At 40.4% G+C, this 22,538-nt stretch overlaps 1 protein-coding gene across 1 annotated transcript in view; it reads right to left on the bottom strand.

Moving 5' to 3' along the window:
* LOC150087544 (meprin A subunit beta-like) overlaps positions 1-22,430 on the bottom strand; it is a 30,137-nt gene extending 7,707 nt beyond the window's left edge. The window contains exons 1-9 of the mRNA XM_090372528.1: positions 22,229-22,430; positions 20,749-20,889; positions 7,921-7,947; positions 7,782-7,822; positions 7,396-7,474; positions 5,275-5,389; positions 4,152-4,327; positions 2,968-3,192; positions 2,577-2,720 (exon numbers count right to left, since the gene is read on the bottom strand). Coding sequence (XP_090228654.1) covers positions 2,577-2,720; positions 2,968-3,192; positions 4,152-4,327; positions 5,275-5,389; positions 7,396-7,474; positions 7,782-7,822; positions 7,921-7,947; positions 20,749-20,889; positions 22,229-22,430 — 1,150 coding nt within the window. The remainder of the gene's footprint in view (positions 1-2,576; positions 2,721-2,967; positions 3,193-4,151; positions 4,328-5,274; positions 5,390-7,395; positions 7,475-7,781; positions 7,823-7,920; positions 7,948-20,748; positions 20,890-22,228) is intronic.
* Between the last annotated feature and the right edge of the window lie 108 nt (positions 22,431-22,538).

Genomic DNA, 22,538 nt, shown 5'->3' with positions numbered 1-22,538 from the left:
TGCAGTTGACGCCACGAAGAAAGACTGCTATTGTTGCTTTACGTGAGGAAGGATGTTCTTCCTGTCATATTGCTTATAGAGTGTCTTGTAATCAGTCGGCAGTGAGTAGAATTCTCTCCAAGCTCAAGTTCTGCTGATAGGAAAAAAGGAACCGGACGCAAAACGCCAAAAAAGGACCGCATTTTGAAGCGCTTTTGCCTTAAAAACCATAAAGCTTCTTCGTCTGAGCAGAAAAGAAAATGGTAAGAACATACAGGAGTAGTAGCAAGTGCAGTAACAGTCAGAAGACGCCTCTTAAAAATGGAATTGTCCTAAGAAACCCCTCTTCACACAAAAAATGAAAAGGCCCGATTAATTTGGTGTAATAAGCATGTCAAATGGACCCCCGAGCAGTGGAAATTCAACCTGCATGGCTCTGATGGGAGACAAACGATTCGCCGTATACGTGGTGAAGAATACCATCCAGACTGTATGGTGTGTACAGTGAAATGCCTTACAAGCCAAATGATATGGGGATGCATTTCGTATCACCTGCAAGTTATAAAAGGTTCTCTAAATGCCAATGGATACCTGGCTATATTGGAAGGCAAATTAGTGCCAACCATTAGAGACCATTTCAACCTGCCAAGTAACTGCATCTTCCAGGACGACTCTGCTCCTTGTCATTGGGCGAAAAGTGTAAGTAGGCACTTCTGCAGTTACTTTAGCTTCATTTCTGCATTAGATGTTCGACAGCAATTGTATTTACATTTGTTACTGGTGAAAAAATGGTTGGAAGAACGGTCCATTACAACTATTAGCTGGCCAGGAAACAGCCCAGACCTAAATCCTATGGAGAACTGTTGGCATCGTGTAGAATCTGCAGTTGCCAGAAAGAAATCAATGACCCTTCGTGGAAGCCATAATTGGTGTTTGCAACTCTGAATTATCAGTTGATTATCTTCAGAAATTGATCTTGTCAATGCCTCGAAGGTGTGCTGCTGTCATCAGGGCCAGAGGCGGTTCAAATAAATATTAGTTTGCATCTGGTGAACTTTTCATTTTGTTTTCCATTTAGAATGATAAACTGAAGCAAATTGAGGGCTTCTGATAACATTCCAGCAATAATTGTCGTGTTTACCAAAACTGTTTGGAATATTTTGAGAGCACCTGTCAAATATTACTTAGCTTTGCCTTAACTATTAACTATTAATAAATATCTTTTGTTTATATTTCTATTTGTGATGCTAGTCATTAATGTAATATAGCATCGCGTAAAGAGTTAGAAATGTGAAATTCCTAGGTGATTCACTTTCTTTGAACACCAGTGTACAAGAAACTCATTGAATAGGATGGTTCTGCGTTGTACGGACTCAACGGCAGGTCACTGTGTGACATTGACATCGCAATACAATATGTGAAACGCAAGAAGAATTAGAATATCCCAAATGATGATGTGCCGCACACCTCGGACGTCTTGGATTCCACAGCGGATGACCCAATAAACGCTGTCTCCTCACCTCTGATCATCATCGACGGAGAATGCTGTCACGCTGGTTGGACACTAGAGGACTGAAAACGAGTGTGCTAGTCGGATGAGTCCAAAACTTCGTGCTACACGCCGAAGGTGCTGCTTGTGTATGGTACAAGCAGCACCATTCCATGGACCTTTCGTGCATGGTGCCCACTGTCCAGGTAGGTAGCGATGGTTGCTTAATACGGGGTATTGCTGGCATAAACCTCTGCTGCATATGGATCACTGGGAGGTCTATCGGTGACTCTACCCTGCGATCCTACCAACCGTGGATATCACGGTTGGTAGAATCGCAGTCTTCCGCGCACCGGGTGGAAAGACCTGAGTTCGAGTCCCGTCGATGGCTTGAGAAATTTTTATGTACCTTTTTCCCAACATGCTGGAACTGTAAATTATTACGCAAGGTGAATGTTTGCTCACCACGAACATCCACCTTGCGTAATCCTTGCAGTTCTGTCGGCGGGAGGTGGTTTTGCCTGTTCGATACCATTCTTTATATACCTTGACCAATCTGGACCGTGAGCAACCGACAAGATGTGCTGTTTCCGATTTGGATGCACCCGATGTACGAGATCCCACAATCATACCATCTTGAAACTCCATTGTATCGTTGCTACGTCCAATAACTGCTACTTTATAACTTTAACTTGCACGACCAGATGCAAATGACCAATACTGTAGCGTGCGAAGCTGTTCAGCTTTTTACATTGCGAGTTATGCGGCATAGTTCTGTTCGAATGGGGTGGTCACAATTCAGTGTTCGCTAAGCATAGTTAGGCTCACACGAGGACAGCAAGGTTTCTCTTCCTGAATCCTGGGTTTTTCGTCCAGTAAAACAAGGAAGCTGACCAAAGAACACACTCAATTTATAGCTATAATTCACATGGATGGATGAGTCTATCCTCTTGGATATCCCTAATATGAAATATTTCAAAATATAGAAATGTTGCCTAAAGCGCTTTTCACTCTGACACCTCTTAGAAAGCTCCAGTATGTTTTTAATAATATCTACCTGTAAGAGTGGCAGATACCAGTTAACGAAATATGAATGAAATAGGATTACCTCGTCGGTTGCCTAGAGTCATCCACTCCCATCGAAGCCATTCAGCATGGCGTGCAGTCGATGGACTGTTGCTAAGGAAGCATTCGTCTTCTTCGAAATCACACTCGAACTGCGTCATTTTCGGAACTGGTGGCCGGATATTTCCTGAAAATAAACGAATAAAAGATAAAGTATAGCCAGAGGTCACCATCTTTGTTTCAGAAGTACCTTAAAATTTAACTCTCGCTGTTAAAGTCGCTCTACTTGCAAATCGAAGATAAGAAAATTTTAATGTTTTTTAAATGGGCCACTGATTTCTTCGTACCCAAAATCTAAAATTTAATCTAAATTATAAATGACAACCAACAAAAGCAAAAGGTTGATAGATTTCAATGAGAATAAATGTACATACCGAAACATTCGTAAAGTTTATTAATACGTCTTATATCAGCTGGACTGAAGTCGTGCTTGTCGTAAGGTGCAACCAGCTCTTTCCCAGGTACTTTGGGAACGACAGTAACTCTCTCATTTCTGCTAAAGCTGTAAGAATCGTAGATCATGATGGAGTCGAAATCGAAGGACTCGCCTAGGGTATTAGCACCCCAATAGGGCATTTTGTCAAAGTTGTATATCTGATCTAAAAGGAAGATAAAAATTATTACAAGAAAAAAATTAAACACCTTGTACAGTTGGACTGTACAGGGTGTTTCAAAATTGCATGGAACAAATGTAGAAGCGTGTTCTACAGCTAAAAATACGTTTATGGGTTTATGCATCGCATACTGAAAATAAACGAACCATGAGCCTAATCAGCTAATTTTTGGGAAAAACACTGCACAGAGAATTGCCCAGATATCTGAAGGAGATTCCCGAAAAAGACCAATGTTCACAGCAGGGCATAAACAAACCTGGTTAACATGGTCTGAAAGACATCAAAGTGGAATGCTAATGATGGATAATCTGTAATGTGGTCTGACGCATCACGTTTCCTCTGCCAGGCACCGAGTTTTTCATCCAGGTTGTGTGCAAAATATCGTACTAGCTGCTGTTCGGTCAGTGATGTTTTGTGGATGCTTTAAATATGAGTGTATTACCCTACTTGAAATACCAACCCGGACAGTCAGGCTGCTATGCAAATATTCTGGATGAAGATTGTGCATTTTTCTGAATAATCGCAGACCAGTCATGAATTCAATATTCTTTTATTTCAGGAAGACAACTGTCCAATTCACTGTTTCTAACTGGCACTAGAAGCAAGAGGGAATGGTATGGCATTTAAATTGATCTTGTCTTTAGAATGACCTAATATTGACATAAACTATTTATTGTATCTAGTTGAACCATGCTAATGAGAATCCATGAAGTAATTCCTTGAAGGAGAGGTTACACATTAGTAATCAAAAAATGACACAGATTTTCATATTTTTTCCTGTTCATAGGAACTTTTTTCTTTTTTGTAGTTGTGGAATATGTCCTACATTTGTTTCATGCATATTTATTTAAAAATTTTTTAACTGAGTTGAATTATTGTAATTATCGATTATTCTTGTCTGTAGGTAAAAAAATATGATACCATGATGTATGAATTTTACTCACCTTCTATGATATTATCCCAGTATATGGTCAGATAATTGTCTCTGTCTGGTCTGGTGTGTTCGTGCCATAATCCCACAGCGTGACCCAGTTCGTGTATTATAATTCCTACGGCTTCACACCCATAACCCAGGATAACATCTTGACCACCCTGCATCATTCCTATTTGGGAGCTGCATCTGTAAGAGTTTAATACTCATTTAAAGAAAGATTTTGGGATTGTAACAGGTTGGTGTGTACACAATAAAACTTGAAAGCGATTTAGATGTTAGAAAAGTTATTAGCTTTAAATGATTATCTTACTTTTAAATGTGACTCCCCTATTTTTTGAGATTTTCTCAAGACCTGGATGCAAAAAATAGGAGAAAAGTCGATGTTTCTGGATTTGTGTGCAACTCGACTTCAACGCGTTGTCACCTTCAGCAGTAATCAGGGTAAAGTTCGTCCTGCGAACACCATTTATATTTTCCATTCAACACACACAATGTGATCATATAACGGACTATTAGTGATGTACATTTGGAGTTTATTCTAACAAGAAACCAGTTGATAAAAAGCTTCCCTGCGTTTGGGAACATGGCAAAATTATGGGAGAGAAGGAAAGGTTATCTGGAGAGTTGGGGTTCACGGTAAAGTGATCCATTGAAACAAACACTGTCACTTCAGCAGGAAAGTGAGATTGTAGCTTAATCCATACATTTGTACCAGGGCCAATGAATTAGTAGCATCATATTTGTGATATGATACTTCTTGGATACATCTGGCTAGGCCTTGTCTGATTCTCTTGAGTTCTGTACATCGCTGAAGTGAGAATTACGTCCATTGTAGCCATCTTCCTCTGTGCTGAGTGGGCAATATGCTGGTCTGAGTACAGTTTATTTTAAAGTAAAGGAGAAAATATTAGCGTAGTTATAATGATGATGATCGTGTATGATTATGTGGAAAACACTTTATTTGAAAAGTTATTCTCAGTTAATCTCCCAGACAGCTAAAATTTTCTCTCATGCTTCAGAATACTGATTTTATGGGCATCAAAGACCTGATGAAAGTTTTGATCAGAAAATGTAGAGTTCCCTTGCCCCTTCTAATTCAGGAATATTATTCAATACTTATATGGGGTGCTTACCCATTTCCAACTTTAAGATTGAGATAGTTGGTGTCGCTGAATTTTTTCTGACGGAACCTAACACAAGTATGGTTGTGATATGCAGATATAGCCTGTAGCACAATATTCTCGTAGCCTAAAGAGAGAAAAAAATTACAGATTGTAAATTCATGTTACAGCAATTCAAGTTACTTGATTTAATATTTATATCTAGTTATTTTTGAAGCAAACTGTTTTAAAAATTTTTTTAACGTGGGTTAAGAATTAATTATGGTTCTATTAATTCAGTATTTGAATTAATTAATTAATTCAAATTCAATTAATTAATTAGTGTTTCAATTAATTCTACAAAAGTTTTTAATTTTTACTGTCAAAAATAGAATAAAATTTTAAATGTAAACTTTTTATAATTTTTAAATTTAGTTCTATGTTTCGATTAGACTGAAATATCCAAATCGACTGGTATTCATCCTAGGCGATTTAAAACTCTCAATACTGAGAACGCAAGAGTGACCGTGGTTGACAATTCGACCTAAATATTAGGTCCCATCAGCATCTGACAACCTACATTTAAAGTAATGCCAGTTGAGATGGATTTAAAATATAGCATAATATGCACTTTAAAACTACCAAGTCTATATTGAAACTGGTCTTGAAATTGGTCTTGGGTGATTCCAGGTTGGTTTGACAAATAATTTACTCATGATCCTGCAAAGTATTGAATCACAGACTATAACACAGTTCAAGTATTGAAGAGTCAGACATCCCTTCTTCAGAATAAAACCATCAAAATGTCCATAGGAAAACAGACGTATACTAGGCAAATACAAGCAGGCGTGCCACAAGGGGGAGTCTTGTCTGGAATTCTTTTAACAGCTATAATTAACTCGCTAGTACATAATAGATACGTCACCATATGAGGGTGACTTGAAGCTTTTTACAAAAATAAAATCGACCGATGAATCAATAGACACTGCAGCAACCATCAACAAGACTTTATCAGAAACACAGCAGTACTTCATGAGATTTGACCTCTAAGTTAATCCTGCAAAATCCGCCATCATGGTGTTCTCACTGAAACCCACACCAACCACAATTCAGCCGGCGATTGACGGAGTCTTGATTCCTTGCGTCGAAAAGCAGAAAGACCCGGGTGTGACCTTTGATCGAAAATTAAGATTCCATCATTACATTGAAGAACTCTGTGCTAAATTTAACAGGAAACGCTGGGTTGTCAAGCAGCACTTGCTACATATTCATAACACAAATCTGAAAAGAACGTATATCAGGATGATGATCTTCGGAGGTGTATTGTGTGTTGAGTAGAGTTGTGGGGTTTGGCCGCAGACACAACAATCAAACCATTGAACGCCGCGGAATATTGGCTCCTGAAGTGGGCTACCTCGAAGTGTCATCTCCCACCACAGCTTACACAACACCGAGGGCCAAAGCCCTGAATTTAACCAGATTCGCAGCCTTAATGAACGAAAGAAGACTAAACTTCACCATCAAAATGATTGTTAGAAGAATTTCAGCGCCCAACATTTGGGACACCGTGTGCTGGCGGATCCCCCAACCAGCGCTCCGCTCCACTCCAAACCTTCCCCCTCTTCCGTCGAGGTCACATTTTAAAGATCAGTTCCTCCCTTTTCAGAAGCTCCATCTAGCTCAGTCGTTGGACACCGATCTGCGCAAAATCGTTGATGACAAAAAGGTCAGACGGCTCATCCTAGATCTGCACATGTGTTCCACAACCATCAACTGATGTGAGATCGCTCCAGCTCGGCAAGAATTTCAAAGAAACTTGAATTCAAGAAAACTTTCCTGTGTTAATTTATTTTATTATTTTAATTTGATGTATTATTGTTATTACTGCATTTTATTTTAAGCTAAATTCAATCTGCTGTATGTTATCTATTTATCCTATTATTTATTTATTATATTTCCGGCGAGATGATATCCATGCCACTTGTTAACCCCTGGCTTAGTGCAGTGAAGGGTATTTGTAATGTCTCGGTACCTGAGTGTATCTTTGCGACTTACAAATAAAGATCATATTATTATAAAATATATACAATAACCCTCAATAAATAAACACGTAATACCATATCTTAGAAGTTACAAACTCCAACAAAAACTTACTTTTGAAAGAAGAGTCAATTTGATATGGAATTTCGGCCTTTGGCCAAAATTTGGCTGGGTTAGTCATGCCATTTCGGTCCTGAAACATACAGTTATAAAAAATATGCATTAACCAATAGAAAATATAATGATACCAATTAATAATACGGATTTAATTAATTTATAATTTAGATAAATAATTAAATTTATGTATGGTTGAACTGGATTAAAAGCAATCCATTCATCGTATCAAGATTAATATTAAATGCGAGTGTGGCCCACAAAAAATAAATTCTTGAAAATACGTTAACCTGTTCCTAATTAATTTGATGATGAGAAATAATTATTTAGAAATAATATAAATATTACTGGAAACTCCACACAAACTGAACCTCGTAAATTCTTACCTTATGAGGATCAATGCCCATGATGTCACCCTCAAATAGGTCTGAAAATAAACGGAATAATTTTCATTGAGAAACTACAAGGCTTTGAGGCTTTCATATGTCAAAATCAAAAATTTCTAGGAAGAAAATATGCAAATACCTGGATTCTCCAATGGACGAAATCGCCCTAAAAAAATTAATAAAAAAATCAATATTTATTTCATACCGTTCATTAAATTTAAAATATATTTATAATTTTCTAAAAAAATTAAACTATATTTCTATTTTAATTAAATTAGTTTTAAATCTGGATAATTATATTAAATTAGAATGATTTATAAATGCAGACGTAAATATTTCATAAATGTGAAATTAAAATTAAATCATACCGCCACCTAGCGATAAAATTTGTGGTTTCCTCGTAAATTATTAATATTACGCTAAATATTTTTGCAAAATATTTCTCATGGAAAAATTATCAGAAAGAGTTCTGGTAAAATATAAATAAATCTAGAGCTTCATCACAACATAATGTCGTGGTTATAATTTATGGTAAACATCAAATTTCAGGTCAACTCAATTAACAAATTTTATTGACTGATTAATAAATTAGACGATGAAACTTTTAAGACTATTAAAGTCTGGTTATTTACGTATTAATTAGAATTGTTATTCATGAAGTGTTTACCTTGTGCAGGGGAAAGTGTTGCAGTGATGATACCAACGCAGATAAATAGTGCGAGAGCCATCTTGGAAGACCACGTACGCACTTTACATTCTGCTGTTTTATATCCCTATGATGCTGAGAAATTTTACAGATGCCAAAATATCTTTAAGATGTCTCTGTTCATATCGGAATCAGCCATAGTTATCTCTTAATTTATCTCAAGGGCATGGGAGAAGTGAATATACGAAGGGATCAAAATATTTGTATATTTAACAAGGATAAATTTATGCATCACCTTGAAAATTTCAACTACTCTTTGGAATGATCAGTACTAAAGTCGGATATTTCAAAAGCAAATTTCGTGGTCTTATAAATGTTTACAATTGCAAGACATAGTACGACTGCATTACCATTAATATTGTATGGAGTGGTACTATGGTGGGGGCAATGAATCATTTCGTGTTGCATTTTCGTGGAGATTTTTTGTGAGTCCAAGGACGCAAGTTACTTCCACCTGAAAACTGCCTGGGACGTACCTAAAGAAGTTTCACTTTAATAAACACAAAAAGTTTTAGGGGTGTTTCTAGTATAACATCCCTGATGTTGAAGCAGTTCTTTACAGAGCCAGTAGCTGTTTAGAAGAAACGTCGTACCGAGAATGGAGAGAAAGTTAATTTTTTTTTCGATGGACATGAAGCAACATTTGTGATGTGATTGTGCCAGGAAAGATTAGAATTTAGAGTTATCACCAGTAAAGTTATGTAATCCTGTGTTGAGTGTTGGAGAAGGTGAGTGTTATCAGTAGTGGGTGGCATATAATGCAATAAAGCAAGCTTATACAGCAACAGCCAAAAAAAAAACGCACAACTTCTCATATAACCTCTCCAACCCCTCCAAGAATTTATTTAGTTCTTCCTTGGATTTATTCAAACTGCCTACTTCCACAACTAGATGGAAGTTTGATCCAACAATCAATCACCCCACACCTGACTGAAGGCAAACTTCCCCACATTTATTCTTCAACCATCCTTCCTAGGTTTGAACTTGTGCACCTCATGTACGTAGACATGAGACATATAAGGCGGCTCCCAAACGCTAGTTCAACTCCGCCGTGGTACATTGTGATGTTACAAAAACTCTGCAGAAAGGCCAGAAATGTATGTACTGCTATGTTTGTGTTTATAAATGTTTAAAACGCTGACCTAAACTGTCGATCGCCATTGTGGCATAGTGAGACTCCTGAACGTCGAGGAACTAGGAATGGCCAATATATGGAGGAATTCCTGGCTAACAGCAGCTTCGTTGTCCTAAATCGACCAAACAATCTCCCCACATTTAGTTCCACTCTCTGGGAGGTCACTATAGATGCAACAATGGCTACCAGATCCCTTGCTGGGCACCTAAATGATTGGAAGGTACAGGAAGACTGGACCTCCTCAGACCATAGACCTCCTCAGACCTTCACGATGCACAGATCGCTTCACCGGGCTCCAACAAACAGCTACAAACTCAATAGATATGCCGTTGATAAGGCCAACTGGAACAACTTTAAAGAAGCCATAATTAATAACACAGAGAACCTGTCTTCCAATAACCTCCACAACCAAACCCCCGATCAACACCAGCGTGCTGTCACTAATGCCATCCTACAAGCAGCGGACCAGTCGATCCGGAGAAGGGCCCCTCCGGCCAGGCGCTGTGCCGTGGTGGTCGCAGGAACTTGACCTACTTAGGAGAGATATGAACAGGAAAAGACGTGCCTTCCAAAGAGCTAGACGGTCCTGGCCTCCTTCTGAGTTTGAACCCCTCAGACAACAATACAGGGAGGCCAGGAATAACTACACTGCGATGATCAGGCAGCGGAAGAAACTGTCCTGGGAGCATTTGGTTTCCACAGTCGGCAATACAGACCCATGGAGCATCATATATAGAATAACCACAAACAAGTTACCAAGGGGAGAGGTCACGCCCTCCACCATCACCCCACAAGGCACCATGACAAAAAACTGGCACGACACCGTCAACAACATTCTCAATGCCACCTTCAAACCCATCGAAGAGGACAACACACCTCAACAGCATCAGCTGTGCCACGCCAACAAAACCTACCAATCGGCCCGAGTGGAACAACCATTCACTCTGCAAGATTTACAAACTGCCATACAAAAAATAAAAGAACAAAAGAACCCTAGGACTGGACATGCTTGAACCAGAACTGGTAAAAAAGGTGGCCGAGTATGTCCCGAACTTGCTGTTAGACTTATATAACCACTGTCTTCGTCAGGGCTGGTTCCCCTCGGACTGGAAGGTAGCCAGCATAAAATTAATCATAAAAAACCCATCAAAGCAGCAACATATACCGGAGTCCTACCGACCTATATCCCTCCTGTCTGTACTTAGCAAAGTCCTGGAACAACTTCTTAGACAGAGGCTTGAAGTACATTACACCGCAGCAAATTTAACAACAGACAAACAATTCGCATTCAAAACGGGGAAATCCACTCTGGATGCACTAGAATATATCATGAATGCCGCGTCAAACTGCCAACGAAAGTACCTTCTTCTCATCTCTGTGGACTTTTCAGGGGCGTTCGACGTCCTCTGGTGGCAGATCATCCTCGCAAGACTAAGAGCTGCCAACCTGCCATCAAACCTATATGGATGCATTCAGAGCTACCTGAACAATAGGAAGGTCCTAGTGCAGGCTCCCTACTGCAAAGTTGGGAGCCTGCCCTCAGGGCTCTGTATTGGGTCCCCTCCTTTGGAACTACGTGCTGGATGAGTTGCTCTCCCTGGAACTGGGGGGGGTGTGTGCAAGCGCTCGCATACGCAGATGACCTCTCCCTAATCCTCTCTGCTGATTCAAGAGCACAACTGGAAACGCTTGCCAACTCAGCACTTTCTACACTGAGAGTGGACCGAAACTCATCACCTTAATATCTCTCCCACCAAAACCCAATCTATCCTACTAAAGGGATATTTAACTCTTACCAGACCACCGCAGATAAAAATCTACAACAGAACGATCAAGTTGGCCACAGAACTCAAGTACCTAGGAGTGATCCTGGACCGAAATTTATCATTTACACCCCACTTAAAATACATCCAGAAGAAAATGAAAAACTACGCTGCCATGCTTGCCAGGATTACCCGCCGCGACTGGGGGCTGAAAAGAAGAACCCTTGCAATATTTTACAAAGCAGCCATCATCCCTGCGACTGCATATGCTTCTGGTGTCTGGCACCATAAGGCCTCTACGGCGGTAAATCGTCGGCTACTCAACATCATTCACCGACCGATTTTATTAACCCTCACCAGAGCGTGCCGCACTGTATCTACTCATGCGCTGCAAGTACTCACTGGGACCCTCCCTCTTGATCTTGAAGTGATTCGCCTAGGCATGTTACAGCAGCTTAGACGCGGAAATCCAACTACCTTCCAGGATCACACCACAGACCCAACTGCAAATCGGACAGTGGAAAAGAAAAGACTCCAGATCTATTTGCGATCGATATGGCAGCAGCGCTGGACGACCTCCACAAAAGGGGAAGTCACGCGGAGGTTCCTCCCCGATCTACAACAAATATACCCACAGTATCCGGTATGGCTTTGCCCTGGATTGTACAGCACGTATCTCCTAACAGGACATGGAGCGATCCGCCACAAATTACACCTTCTCGGACTCGAAAACAACCCAATGTGTGCATGTGGCTCTGTGGAGACCTGGGGACACCAGATGTATGACTGCGAATTTTATGAAGATCTTCGTGTTGAATTAATCATCGAAGTGCGCCTTAATCCCAAAAACCGGGAACGCTACTTACTGGAAGATGAAGCCTCATATATAGCGTTCACCAAGTTTGCCCAGAACCTGTATGCTAGACACTTCACCATTCCTCTGCCTGCAAACTTCGAATAGATGTGTCAAACAAAGCTTCTCAGAGACCCCCAACCAGATGTCAGGTTTGACTGCTTGATCCTTCATGCAAGACAAAACTGGAACTCTTATGAGAAAACTCCACTTCTCAGAACATTGACTACCGGACGGGACAACAGTCCCATGAATGACTCCCAACTGTGACATTTTGCACAACCTGTTCAGCCAAACCAACATTGGATCGCCTCTGCTGGGCCTCAAGTTTTTCTGTATGGTGCGGACCTGACCCTGCGGTCTGGTTTGCTCCCACCGATGCACACAGGCCACATTGGCAACCTGAGCCAGCTCTCTTGTCTGGCTCACTGTCTCTCCCCACCCTGCCACCCTATTTCTTCCCTCTGGTGGGGCATGGGCATGTCCCACTGTAAACTGGAGTTGCCTTCCCTTTCGGCTCCATATTTCTGTCTATTTGCCCCCCAGTCTTCAGCCTTCACCCCACTCTATCTGATAGCAACGTGAACACGCCCCACACAATCTAAAATCACCAATCTAAATTAATTTTGCCCAACATTTTGGACTTCTAGCGCTCCCCGCAACGCGTACGCGATTTGTTTTTTTTTTTAAGGGCCTAACCACTGAAATCTTAGGAAATTAGGTGGCAGGACCTGCCAGAGTGAACTATATACTAGTGAGTACCTGGTCTGCCTCCAAGGGGCTAAAGTGGGACAACGTCGGGCCTCAGTAGGGGTCTGGCGGCTAAATGACCAGATGAACAACGGTACAAGGCATCAAATATATACAAAGTCCATACACTTTTAAATCTCTGGCTTTTCCAGTCAACTGGTTCACCCACAATGTAAACTACGCGGAGATGGGGGAAACCCCTGGTGCCGCTTGACCCTAAACACACTTTACACTTTATGTTTAGTTGTTTCTGGCCGCTTTGCTATCAGGAAGCAACAAGCACCAGGGTAGTGTGTCCTGATACCCGTCTACGCCGCGAGGAGGCGGGCCACAACTGAGCGCGAACAGCAGCAAACCTCGAGTGTCACGTACTGAATGTGAAAATCATTCAAAATATGAGCAAATAAAGTTAATTTTAACAATAAATTAAAAAAATAATAATAATAAAATAATCAGAAAAATTAAAGATAAAAATAAGTAAAAAGAAAAAAATAATAAAATGAAAATAAAATTCAGTAAAAATAAAGATAAAAATAAGTTAATAAAATGGGGAAAAATAATAAAAATAAAAAGTCATCCTGCACCAGTGTAAGGATGCGGACGCCGCCGCAGAACCAGCCTGAGGTTAGCAGGAAATAGAAGTCAAGAAGAGACAGTGATGTCACTCGGAGTCATAAACGTTTGTTAACCAACTGTCCAAGTCGAAGATGGTACTTGAGCTAAAAAAAAAATATGGTTGTAGTGACGATGGCATCACAAGATGGCGATGATAGAGATGCTGGTCTGGACAGGAGGTAGATCTGGAATAGGCGTAGTTCCTTAAATTAAGGCACTACTGATGATTTTTCCACGTCTGGCAAATGCTTTATGTGCAAAATCTTGCAGAAGATGAAATATTTCTTTGGAGTCCAAGAGAGAAGACTCATTGCCTGGGGAGAATGGTTGACACAGAGTAGACAGAGGCTGATGAAGATCCAAATAATAGGGACAGGTGAAAAGAACATGCTGCCAGTCTTCTGGGCTGCCACAGTTACAGAGGGGTGAATCAGACAGATTAAGCATAGCAAGTTTAGCACGAAGGGAACAATGACCAGTTAGAAGAAAAAGAGTACGGAGACTCGGACTGAACCATTTTAGAATAGACTTTTGTACGGCAAAGGACACAGATGGAATAAACTTTTTTGTGACCATACCTTTGGAAGAAGAAGACCACCGATCTTGCCAGAGTTGACCCAGGTGGTTCCAGCAACGAGTTTTTTTCGGTTTTAGGATCGCAGTGGATATTAACAATTCAGTCTAAAAGTCAACTGGAATGGCATGTCTAAGGTAATAGCAAAAACCTCGATAAGCGATTTGGAGATCCAGAGGTAGGCAACCGTTTAAAACCTGGAGCGCAGCTGTCGAGACAGTGCGACAGGTTCGACTCATCATTAAGAGCATACGTCTTTGGATAGAGGAGAGTTTCTTCTGGATGGCAATCTTCTTAGTATACCAAAACCAGGCGCCAGCGCCATAGGTACAAATCGGAACAAACACCACTTTGTACAAAAGACGAAGGGTATGATGGTTAATACCCCAGGATTGATGCGAAAGACGGACAAGTATACTTGGCTATTTTATGATGAAGGTGCAAGATATGTTTCTGAAAGTTTAACTTGCGAGCAAGAGAAAGAATGCCATCAGCATTAATCTTACTCAATACATTCAAAGCCTTAAACACCTCAACCAGATCACCTCGCAGGTACCTAGTCGCCAGACATTACAAATTCCAGAACTGAACTTTTTTTGGTAAGAGAGCACCCATTCCAACAGATTCACATCCTTCCTGAAATGAGGCCACCTAACCAGTAGGCAGTACTAAATATGCGGCTTAACCATTGTCTTGCATAATGGAACAATCACCTCGTTATCTCTGCTACGAAAGTTCCTTGATGTCAATGACAATACACCATGATCTGTCCTGGCTGCCGGTCTGCATTGCTCAGAAAACTTCATATCTGACTGTACAATCATTCCCTACTAGTTACTACTGGTACCTCGCATTTGTGAATGCGAAGTACTGCAATAGGCTGATAAATGACACTTAAAGTGCCATTTCTTTACCTATTACCACTAATAAAATTAGTCCACGAAGAGCAGTGTTCATTAATAACAACTCTCTGACTTCTCCCACTCAACCGTCCCTTTATACGTTCCAGTGACTTTCCCTTAATGCCACATTGCTCCTGTTTGTACTCTTTTATGTGCAATTATATCAAAAGCCTTCCTGAAATTCAAATATATGATCTCAAAATTATTTTTTGTAACCAGTTTCTTTATTACATCACAATTTCCAAACAGATTGGTCAAACAAGATCTCCCCTTAACAAACGGATGCTGTGACTGCAGTATAACTGCATTTCGGTCTAGATGGTCCTGCATTAATTCTTTTAGAAGCGACTCCATTATTTTTCCAGGAACAGAAATTAAGCTAACAGGTTTGTAATTGCTCTTGTCACTCTTTGATATCTCCTTTGCGAATTGGGGTCATATTTGCACATCTCCAGTCCATGGGTTCCTCCCCTGAGGTACCCATGGACTGGTACGATTTCTTCAATGCATCCCTTAATACAATTGGATATATCCTATACACCTCAGGCACCCTTTTTATGTTAAACTCAGCAAATTCTCTTCCACTTTCCTCTCAGTTATCATAAATTCATTCAGTCTCCAATTCGATTTTGATTTTGTTTTCTCATCCGAGAATTTGATTTTGTTTTCTCATCCTGGATATCTTCGGAATTGATGTTGGACATTCGAGAAGTACTGGCTGTCTGTGCAGAGCAGGATTTGCTGAACTGGAAACGGAGTGTGGTGTGCTCAGAACTCTAAATAAAATTTTAAGTCCACTGACTAACACACAAAGGAAAGGAATGGGAAAGAACACTAGAGACAAAGAGCGGTAGTTGGGAAATTAGGAGACAGAGAGCCATCTGCCATCACCTTCATTGAAGATATCATTTTTTTTTGCCAAATGCGATCAAAAGACACAAATATCTAGAGAAAGTGTTCGAGTTCCGTCGAAGTTTTTCAGTGCAATTTGCCCAAAGGTCCATAAGCCAAGATGGCATCTGTGGTTCAGCATAGATGGAATTTACATCACTTGAAACCTTCCATATTTCAAGACAGCGTAACAGTTGCTGATGATCAGTTGATGGATTTCTCCATCGCTTTAGAAAGAGTTGAGTATGTGCAATAGGATGATGATTTGTCAGTCCTTTGCACGAGGCTTGGAATGGAATCAAGCAATTAAGCATCAGTGATGTGTAGCTGTTGCTGTTCAGATGAATGTCACCGATAATATTACCAAACCTGTCCTGTAATGGTTCAATTCCTTTTTTTTTTTTTATTGTATTGGAGTGCTTGCGCAATCACAAAATAAATATTTGTAACATTTATAATTTCTCGAAGGATCTATTGGAACAAAATTATCTTTATTCTTCTTTATTTGTATACACTAGTAATAAAAAAAATAGTTACAATCAATACTCTTTTTAATACTTTTGTTGAAATTTGAAGAATAATCCAGGTTTTAATGTCTGTTCTGAACTTAAGAGGAATTGCGTTGAATCATTTAACAGTTTGGATTATTACAAGGACATCCAGTCAATACAACGTTGTCAACAGCGATGACTCCTGTCCCAATAGTCGATGTTTTTGCTTGAAAATATACCTGGGAAAATCAATAATAACACAGCGTCAGCCATTTTATATTTTCAAATATTTTCTATTCAAATTCTGCGAGAGTATTTTATTCAGAAAGTTTGGAAAATAGGCGTGGCATAAAATTAGAACCACCACATATTTTTAATAAAATATTATTGAATTAAATTTCATAAATGTAACATTTATAATAAAAGGGGGTTTGTTGAAAAGTAGATCTGTTGGATTTCTAATTCTACAATTTTAATAAACTTCAAGTGGTTCAATAGGAGTTTATAAATGAACTGAATGTAAAATTTCTTCAAAATCCATTTATTCAGAGGGGAATTATCACATGCGGGTGGACAGACGGACATTCTGAAACTAACAAACGATTACTTTTAAAACCTATTAAAAAGAATTCCTACCATTATCTGGTCTGTCAAAATATTCAAGTCTATTGACACTGATCTCCAGACGCTGGATTTCTGTTGTTGCAACCATACACGTGTTAATGGTGTGGCCAGGTACTGCCATATGTCAAACTCTAACCAGTCGGCTCCATCACCGTTCAAGTAATAGTCAAAGGAGAAACATGCCTTCTTTGCCCACTGCATGTGCAGAGTGTGTGATTGCAGGGTTGCAATGCGGTTATTGGAAAATCTCGCATCCACATACATAATAGTTCCTGAAATCATTTAAACATACATCGATTAATGAAATGGAAAGAAATATAGATTCAATAAATGTCAAGTAATCTTACATGACTATTGTCTTTTTGGTTTGGTTTTTTTTTTTTTTTTTTTTTTTTTTTTTAGGAGCATTAGCAACTAAGGCCATATTGCTCCGGGATATGCGGTGGTCATTCCCTGACCTTTCCGCATCCTCCGTATTTGGTGGTGACGGGCTCGAACCCCGGTCTAATCAAGAAGCGTGTGCTGCGCACTGCTGCTCCTTCCCACCTGGCTACAGAGGCGCCTGACTATTGTCTTACATGCAGAAAAAAATCATGTCCAAAATGTATGGAATTTTATAGAAAATTGGTGATATTAACATGACGATTGACCACACTAGCTCTCTGAAGACGTCCATAGGGATCGGCAGCCATGCTGCCTGCAAGGTCTTCCACAGTGTCCGGATAGATGACAGTTACGCCTCACTTCCCGTTCCATCACATTGGTGTTCAATTGGATTGAGGTCAGGCGAATTTGAGACCAACCAAGATGGGTGATATATTCATTGTTTTCCTCGAACCACTCGTGGACTGTGAGGGTCCAATGACAAGGAGCATTATCGTCTTGGAAGATCCCGATTCTGTCCGGAAAAAATGCAACATGGCAGGGTGCACATGGTCTCCTAAGAGCTACCAATAGCTCTCACACTAGTGAAACATTGGTCCATACATCGTGCGCGATGGGGTTCGTGGACTCGTATTGCTTGCGCCACACACGAAGGCGTCCTTCGGCGTGTTGCAATAGAACAGTCGTTTCCAGTCCTCCAGTGTCCAATCAGCGTGTTGTTGACACAACAGCATTGGCCGCCGACGATGAGGAGAGGGTATGTCTTCGATCGCCTGCTGTGGAACTCCATACGTCTGAGTGTGTGGCGCATCTTCATTTGGAATATTGTTTTTGCATTCCCCATACTGTATTGCGATGTGAACTGTCGCACAGTGATCTGCCTTTGAGCCCGTACAACGCGCTGCACCCTTTGCTCACCACGAACACCCATCTTGAGTAATTCTTTACAATTTTGTTTCTGGAGATGGTTTGATCCGTTCGATACCATCCTTTGTTAACAACAGTGGGCCGTAAGCACCTGTTGTTTTTGATATGAAAGCATCCGACGCATGAGCTCCCACAATCATGCCAGTTTTAAACACCGTAATTGGTCACAGGAATGTTTGAGAGTTGAGTTATTGAGAGATGAATGAAACGTGGGGCGACACTAAATATTGTAGCAATAAAACGTTGTATCTGACAGCATTTTATTGATACAACTGGGAGCACGGTATATATCCATGACCTTTGAGCTTTACTATTTTCGATAAGTTATCTGGATAGTCTTTCAAGTACTGTTTATACCAAAAGCCTTCAGAGAATGTTTTATGTGGCTTTGGGACATTCTGTTAATTATGGTATCCGATGTGCAACTGATCCCGAAGGACTGTTATTAATCCATGTGTGTTGTTTTTCCTTCTGACCATTGATGGAGCCCCGGTACCATTTTGGTGGTCTGTGTGCACAGTGTTCGCTTTGCTTTGATCTAGCGTTTATTATAGTGATCTTAGTGTTTCAAATAAGATACTTCTAAATTAACTGTTTGCCTAGTGATCTTGTGCTGGAGAGTGACTCAACAAATGACTTGATGGATCACGAGCCTACTCAGAGAAGTGCAGTGAAATGTCAGACAGGACTCTGATGAAGGCGATCCGCAAGAAAACTTCAAAGACATGAAAGTTGTGCGACAGCGTCTCCATAACTATATGTCCAATGATTCCAATAAAGTCAACAGAGCGGCGATGTACGCCATCTTAGGAATGTGAGATCAACTATCGAAGTATACGCCGAGAACTAGTCGTTAAAAGCAATGCTGAAGGGTCAGTCCTTTGTGAGCGTTGCGCCCACGTCGTACGCGGACGTCGTGCCAAGCCAGAAGGGTATTGCTCCTAAGAAGTTAGAAGTGCACGCTGTTTTTATCAAGTCGGACTCTGACAGTCTAAAGTCCAGTGAGGTCGTGAAACAGATCGTTTTACAGGTTGTTAAGCCAATTCTCAAAAATGTGTGTCGGTCGCATGAGAAATATCAGAGACAATGGAGTTGTGCTGGAGGTGGCCAGCAAAGATGACGCTCAAAAGGTATTGACCTGTAACTCTATAAAGGCTAAGGGAATGAAGACTGAGGTCCCCAAGAAGCCTGGATGTCGTCTCATCATCAACGATGTAGATGCTGATGTCGAGAAAGAAGATTTCCTGTCGGAACTGTACGAGAGGAACTATAGTTCTCATTGGGTCAGCAGAGCACTTTTCCAGAAGAGCACAGTTATAAGGTCTGTGGCAAAGGTTGCAAGTAAGGACACGAAGAACTGGATCATAGAGGTTCCCACAGAGTTGTGGAACATCTTGATTGACAGTGGCAGGGTGTTCTTGCACTGGTCGTCCTACAAAGTGCGTGATATATACCTCACTGTGAAGTGCTTCAAATGCCTAACTTTTGGACATCTTGCGAGGAACTGTAAATTCAAAGTTGTGTGTGGCCATTGCGCTGGAGAGGGTCACATTCTCAAGGAGTGCCCGAAACAGACGAAAGTGGTCAGAAGCATGGTAACGCTTCTGACCACTCTGTTCGAAGTAGAGACTGCCCTATCTACAAGAATTATTTAGAACAGATTAAGAGTAAGGCTGTTTATGGATGATTTCCATGACAACTACTAACGCTGGTTGTGTTTCACAGGTGGTCAGTGCTCTTGCCTGGTTGCCCTGCGGTTGCAGTGGGAACCTGGTTTGGAAGTTGTGACTGTTTTCCGTGCATGTGCTGTACATAGGAAATGATAAAGTTCACGTATATATATATATATATATATATATATGTTTAAACCAGGTTGACTTCTAAACTGATGCGAATGTATTATATAATTTCTAAATTGATATCGCTGTTTAGATTTTGATTGTGGTTTGATCAATGCAATCGGACTTCTATGTTCATAGTGATAACATTGATATTGAATTTTACAAGGGTAGTAGCGACCTACCTTCATGGGGCTAGGGATGGTAAACTTCCCTCTGCAGGGTATGGAAGGCTAAATAGGTCGAAGTAAATAGCTAAATTGCGTTGTTGAGCCTCTTGCTCGGGAAACGCTTCAATGAGTGTAAATATGATTAAGGACAGTAGCGACTTGCCTCCACGGGGCTAGGGATGGAAAACTTCCCTGCTGGAGGGCAATACCATTTGCAGCATGGAAGGCCAAATAGGTCGATGTAAATAGTTAAATTGCGTTAATGAGCTTATGCTCAGGGAACGCTCCAATGAGTGTAAATATGATGATGACCGTTGATGGAAATAAGGTACAAGCAGAATTACCTGTCCGGTCGCCTAGATTCCCTCCCTCACGAATCCATTTGGCATAAGGCGCGGTAGAAGGATTGTTGCTAAAGAAACATTCATCTTGTTCAAAATTACACTCATATCGAGTCATTTTCGGGACTGGGGGTCGGACATTCCCTGAAAAAATTAAAAAAATATATAAATCAAGGTGCACAATTGAACAAATTGAGGTGACCAGTTCAAAACTGACCATTTCCGTTCAGATGATACTCAAGTCAAACTTTAAAATTAAATAAATAATATTTCTTGTGGGTTTCAAATTTTTAAATATATTTCGATATTTAAAATACAAAATGTAACAGATAACAGTGTCAGAGTTTTGTTTTTAATGGTGTTTGAGACATTTAAAGAAATGAGACAATTGGTGGCAGTCTCTCACGATTTTCTGAAAGGGAGGCTAAGCTGTATTCCAGGGGCATCACTTACCCCATAGCTCATGTCATGATACCACCTCCAGCCAGTTCAGTGCTGGAGTGGCATCGAGACACGAGACAGTCGGGAACCATGGCTCCATGAGGTTCACGCCACACGATGATCTTTGATTATGCAGAAATGGTATATCAATTACCATTGCTGCAAACGAGTATAAATCGAGTCTTGGTCTTGTCCAGTCCAATCTTGACGTTGGCGGCACACCCCAGTCTTAACAATATTGACTTTGAATATAAAAGCAAAAAACAAAGTAAATATATCAAAGACATCATCATTTATACACTTCGTGGGATTGCATTATAAACCTTTGGGCGGGAAAGGAGGTTTGGGAGTTACGATATGAGCAGAGATGTTTTCTGAACAATATAAACAGGTTCTAAGAAAGGCCTCGGTATTCTATCAAAGATTTAACGATCAATAACCTCAAGAGACATGATGGATGATGAAGTCTCCATATCGTGTCCAAGTATGGAGACCTCATCTGGAAAAAGACATTGAGTTTCTTGAAAGGGTCCAAAGACAGGCAACAAGCATGGTAAGATTAGCAAAAGGACGACCGCAGGAAGAAAGACTAATCATGTGGGGCTACAGTACTTGTCAACAAGGAACCCCAGAGGCGAACTGATTCAGGTTTATAAGGCTCTAAGAGGGGTTAATAAAATTAATGAAATCGGAATTTTCAAGGTTATAAAGAATTCCAGAACCAGGGGCCTTAACCTTAACCATTAAATTCAAATTACAGACTAGATTGTAGGCTGTTTTCTTTAAACTAGAGGATTGTTCATTATAAGTTGTCCCCGCAGGTAGCTGAGGCTGACAGTTTGAAGAAATTCAAAGGTCAGCTGGATGGATATCTGCATGAAGAGGAAAGTTCATAATTCGTTCTCAATTTTCGTAGTGTTGGCTGGCAAATATAGATCTCTACTGACTCACACACACATACACACACCAAGTCCTTGTTCGTGTAACACACGAACAAGATAATAAATGAATTCATAGATTTTGATGAAAGAAGTATACATACCAAAGCACTGATGGAGTTTGTTAATGCGTCTGATGTCGGCTGCACTCATGTCAAATTTTTTATAAGGTGGAATCAACTGAATTCCAGGTCGTTTGGAAATCATAGTTTCCTTGTTATTTTTCGTGAAGGTGTACGAATCGTAGAGCATGATGGAGTCGAAATCGAAGGCCTCATTGAGGGTATTGGTACCCCAGAAGGGCATTTTGTCGAAGTTGTGCTTCTGATCTGTAAAGCAAACGGAATAATGCTGGAAGTCACCTCGCCAGGTACACGTCAGAAAGAAAGACAGAACAGAAGAGTGTGGTAATGC

The sequence above is a fragment of the Mastigoproctus giganteus genome, chromosome 4 (assembly GCF_048544385.1).
Source record: "Mastigoproctus giganteus isolate SK-2022 chromosome 4, ASM4854438v1, whole genome shotgun sequence".
In the NCBI taxonomy this organism is placed as follows: Eukaryota; Metazoa; Arthropoda; class Arachnida; order Uropygi; family Thelyphonidae; genus Mastigoproctus; species Mastigoproctus giganteus.
The sequence above is the reverse complement of the archived record's forward strand: the minus strand, read 5'-3'. Positions and strand labels throughout refer to the sequence as shown.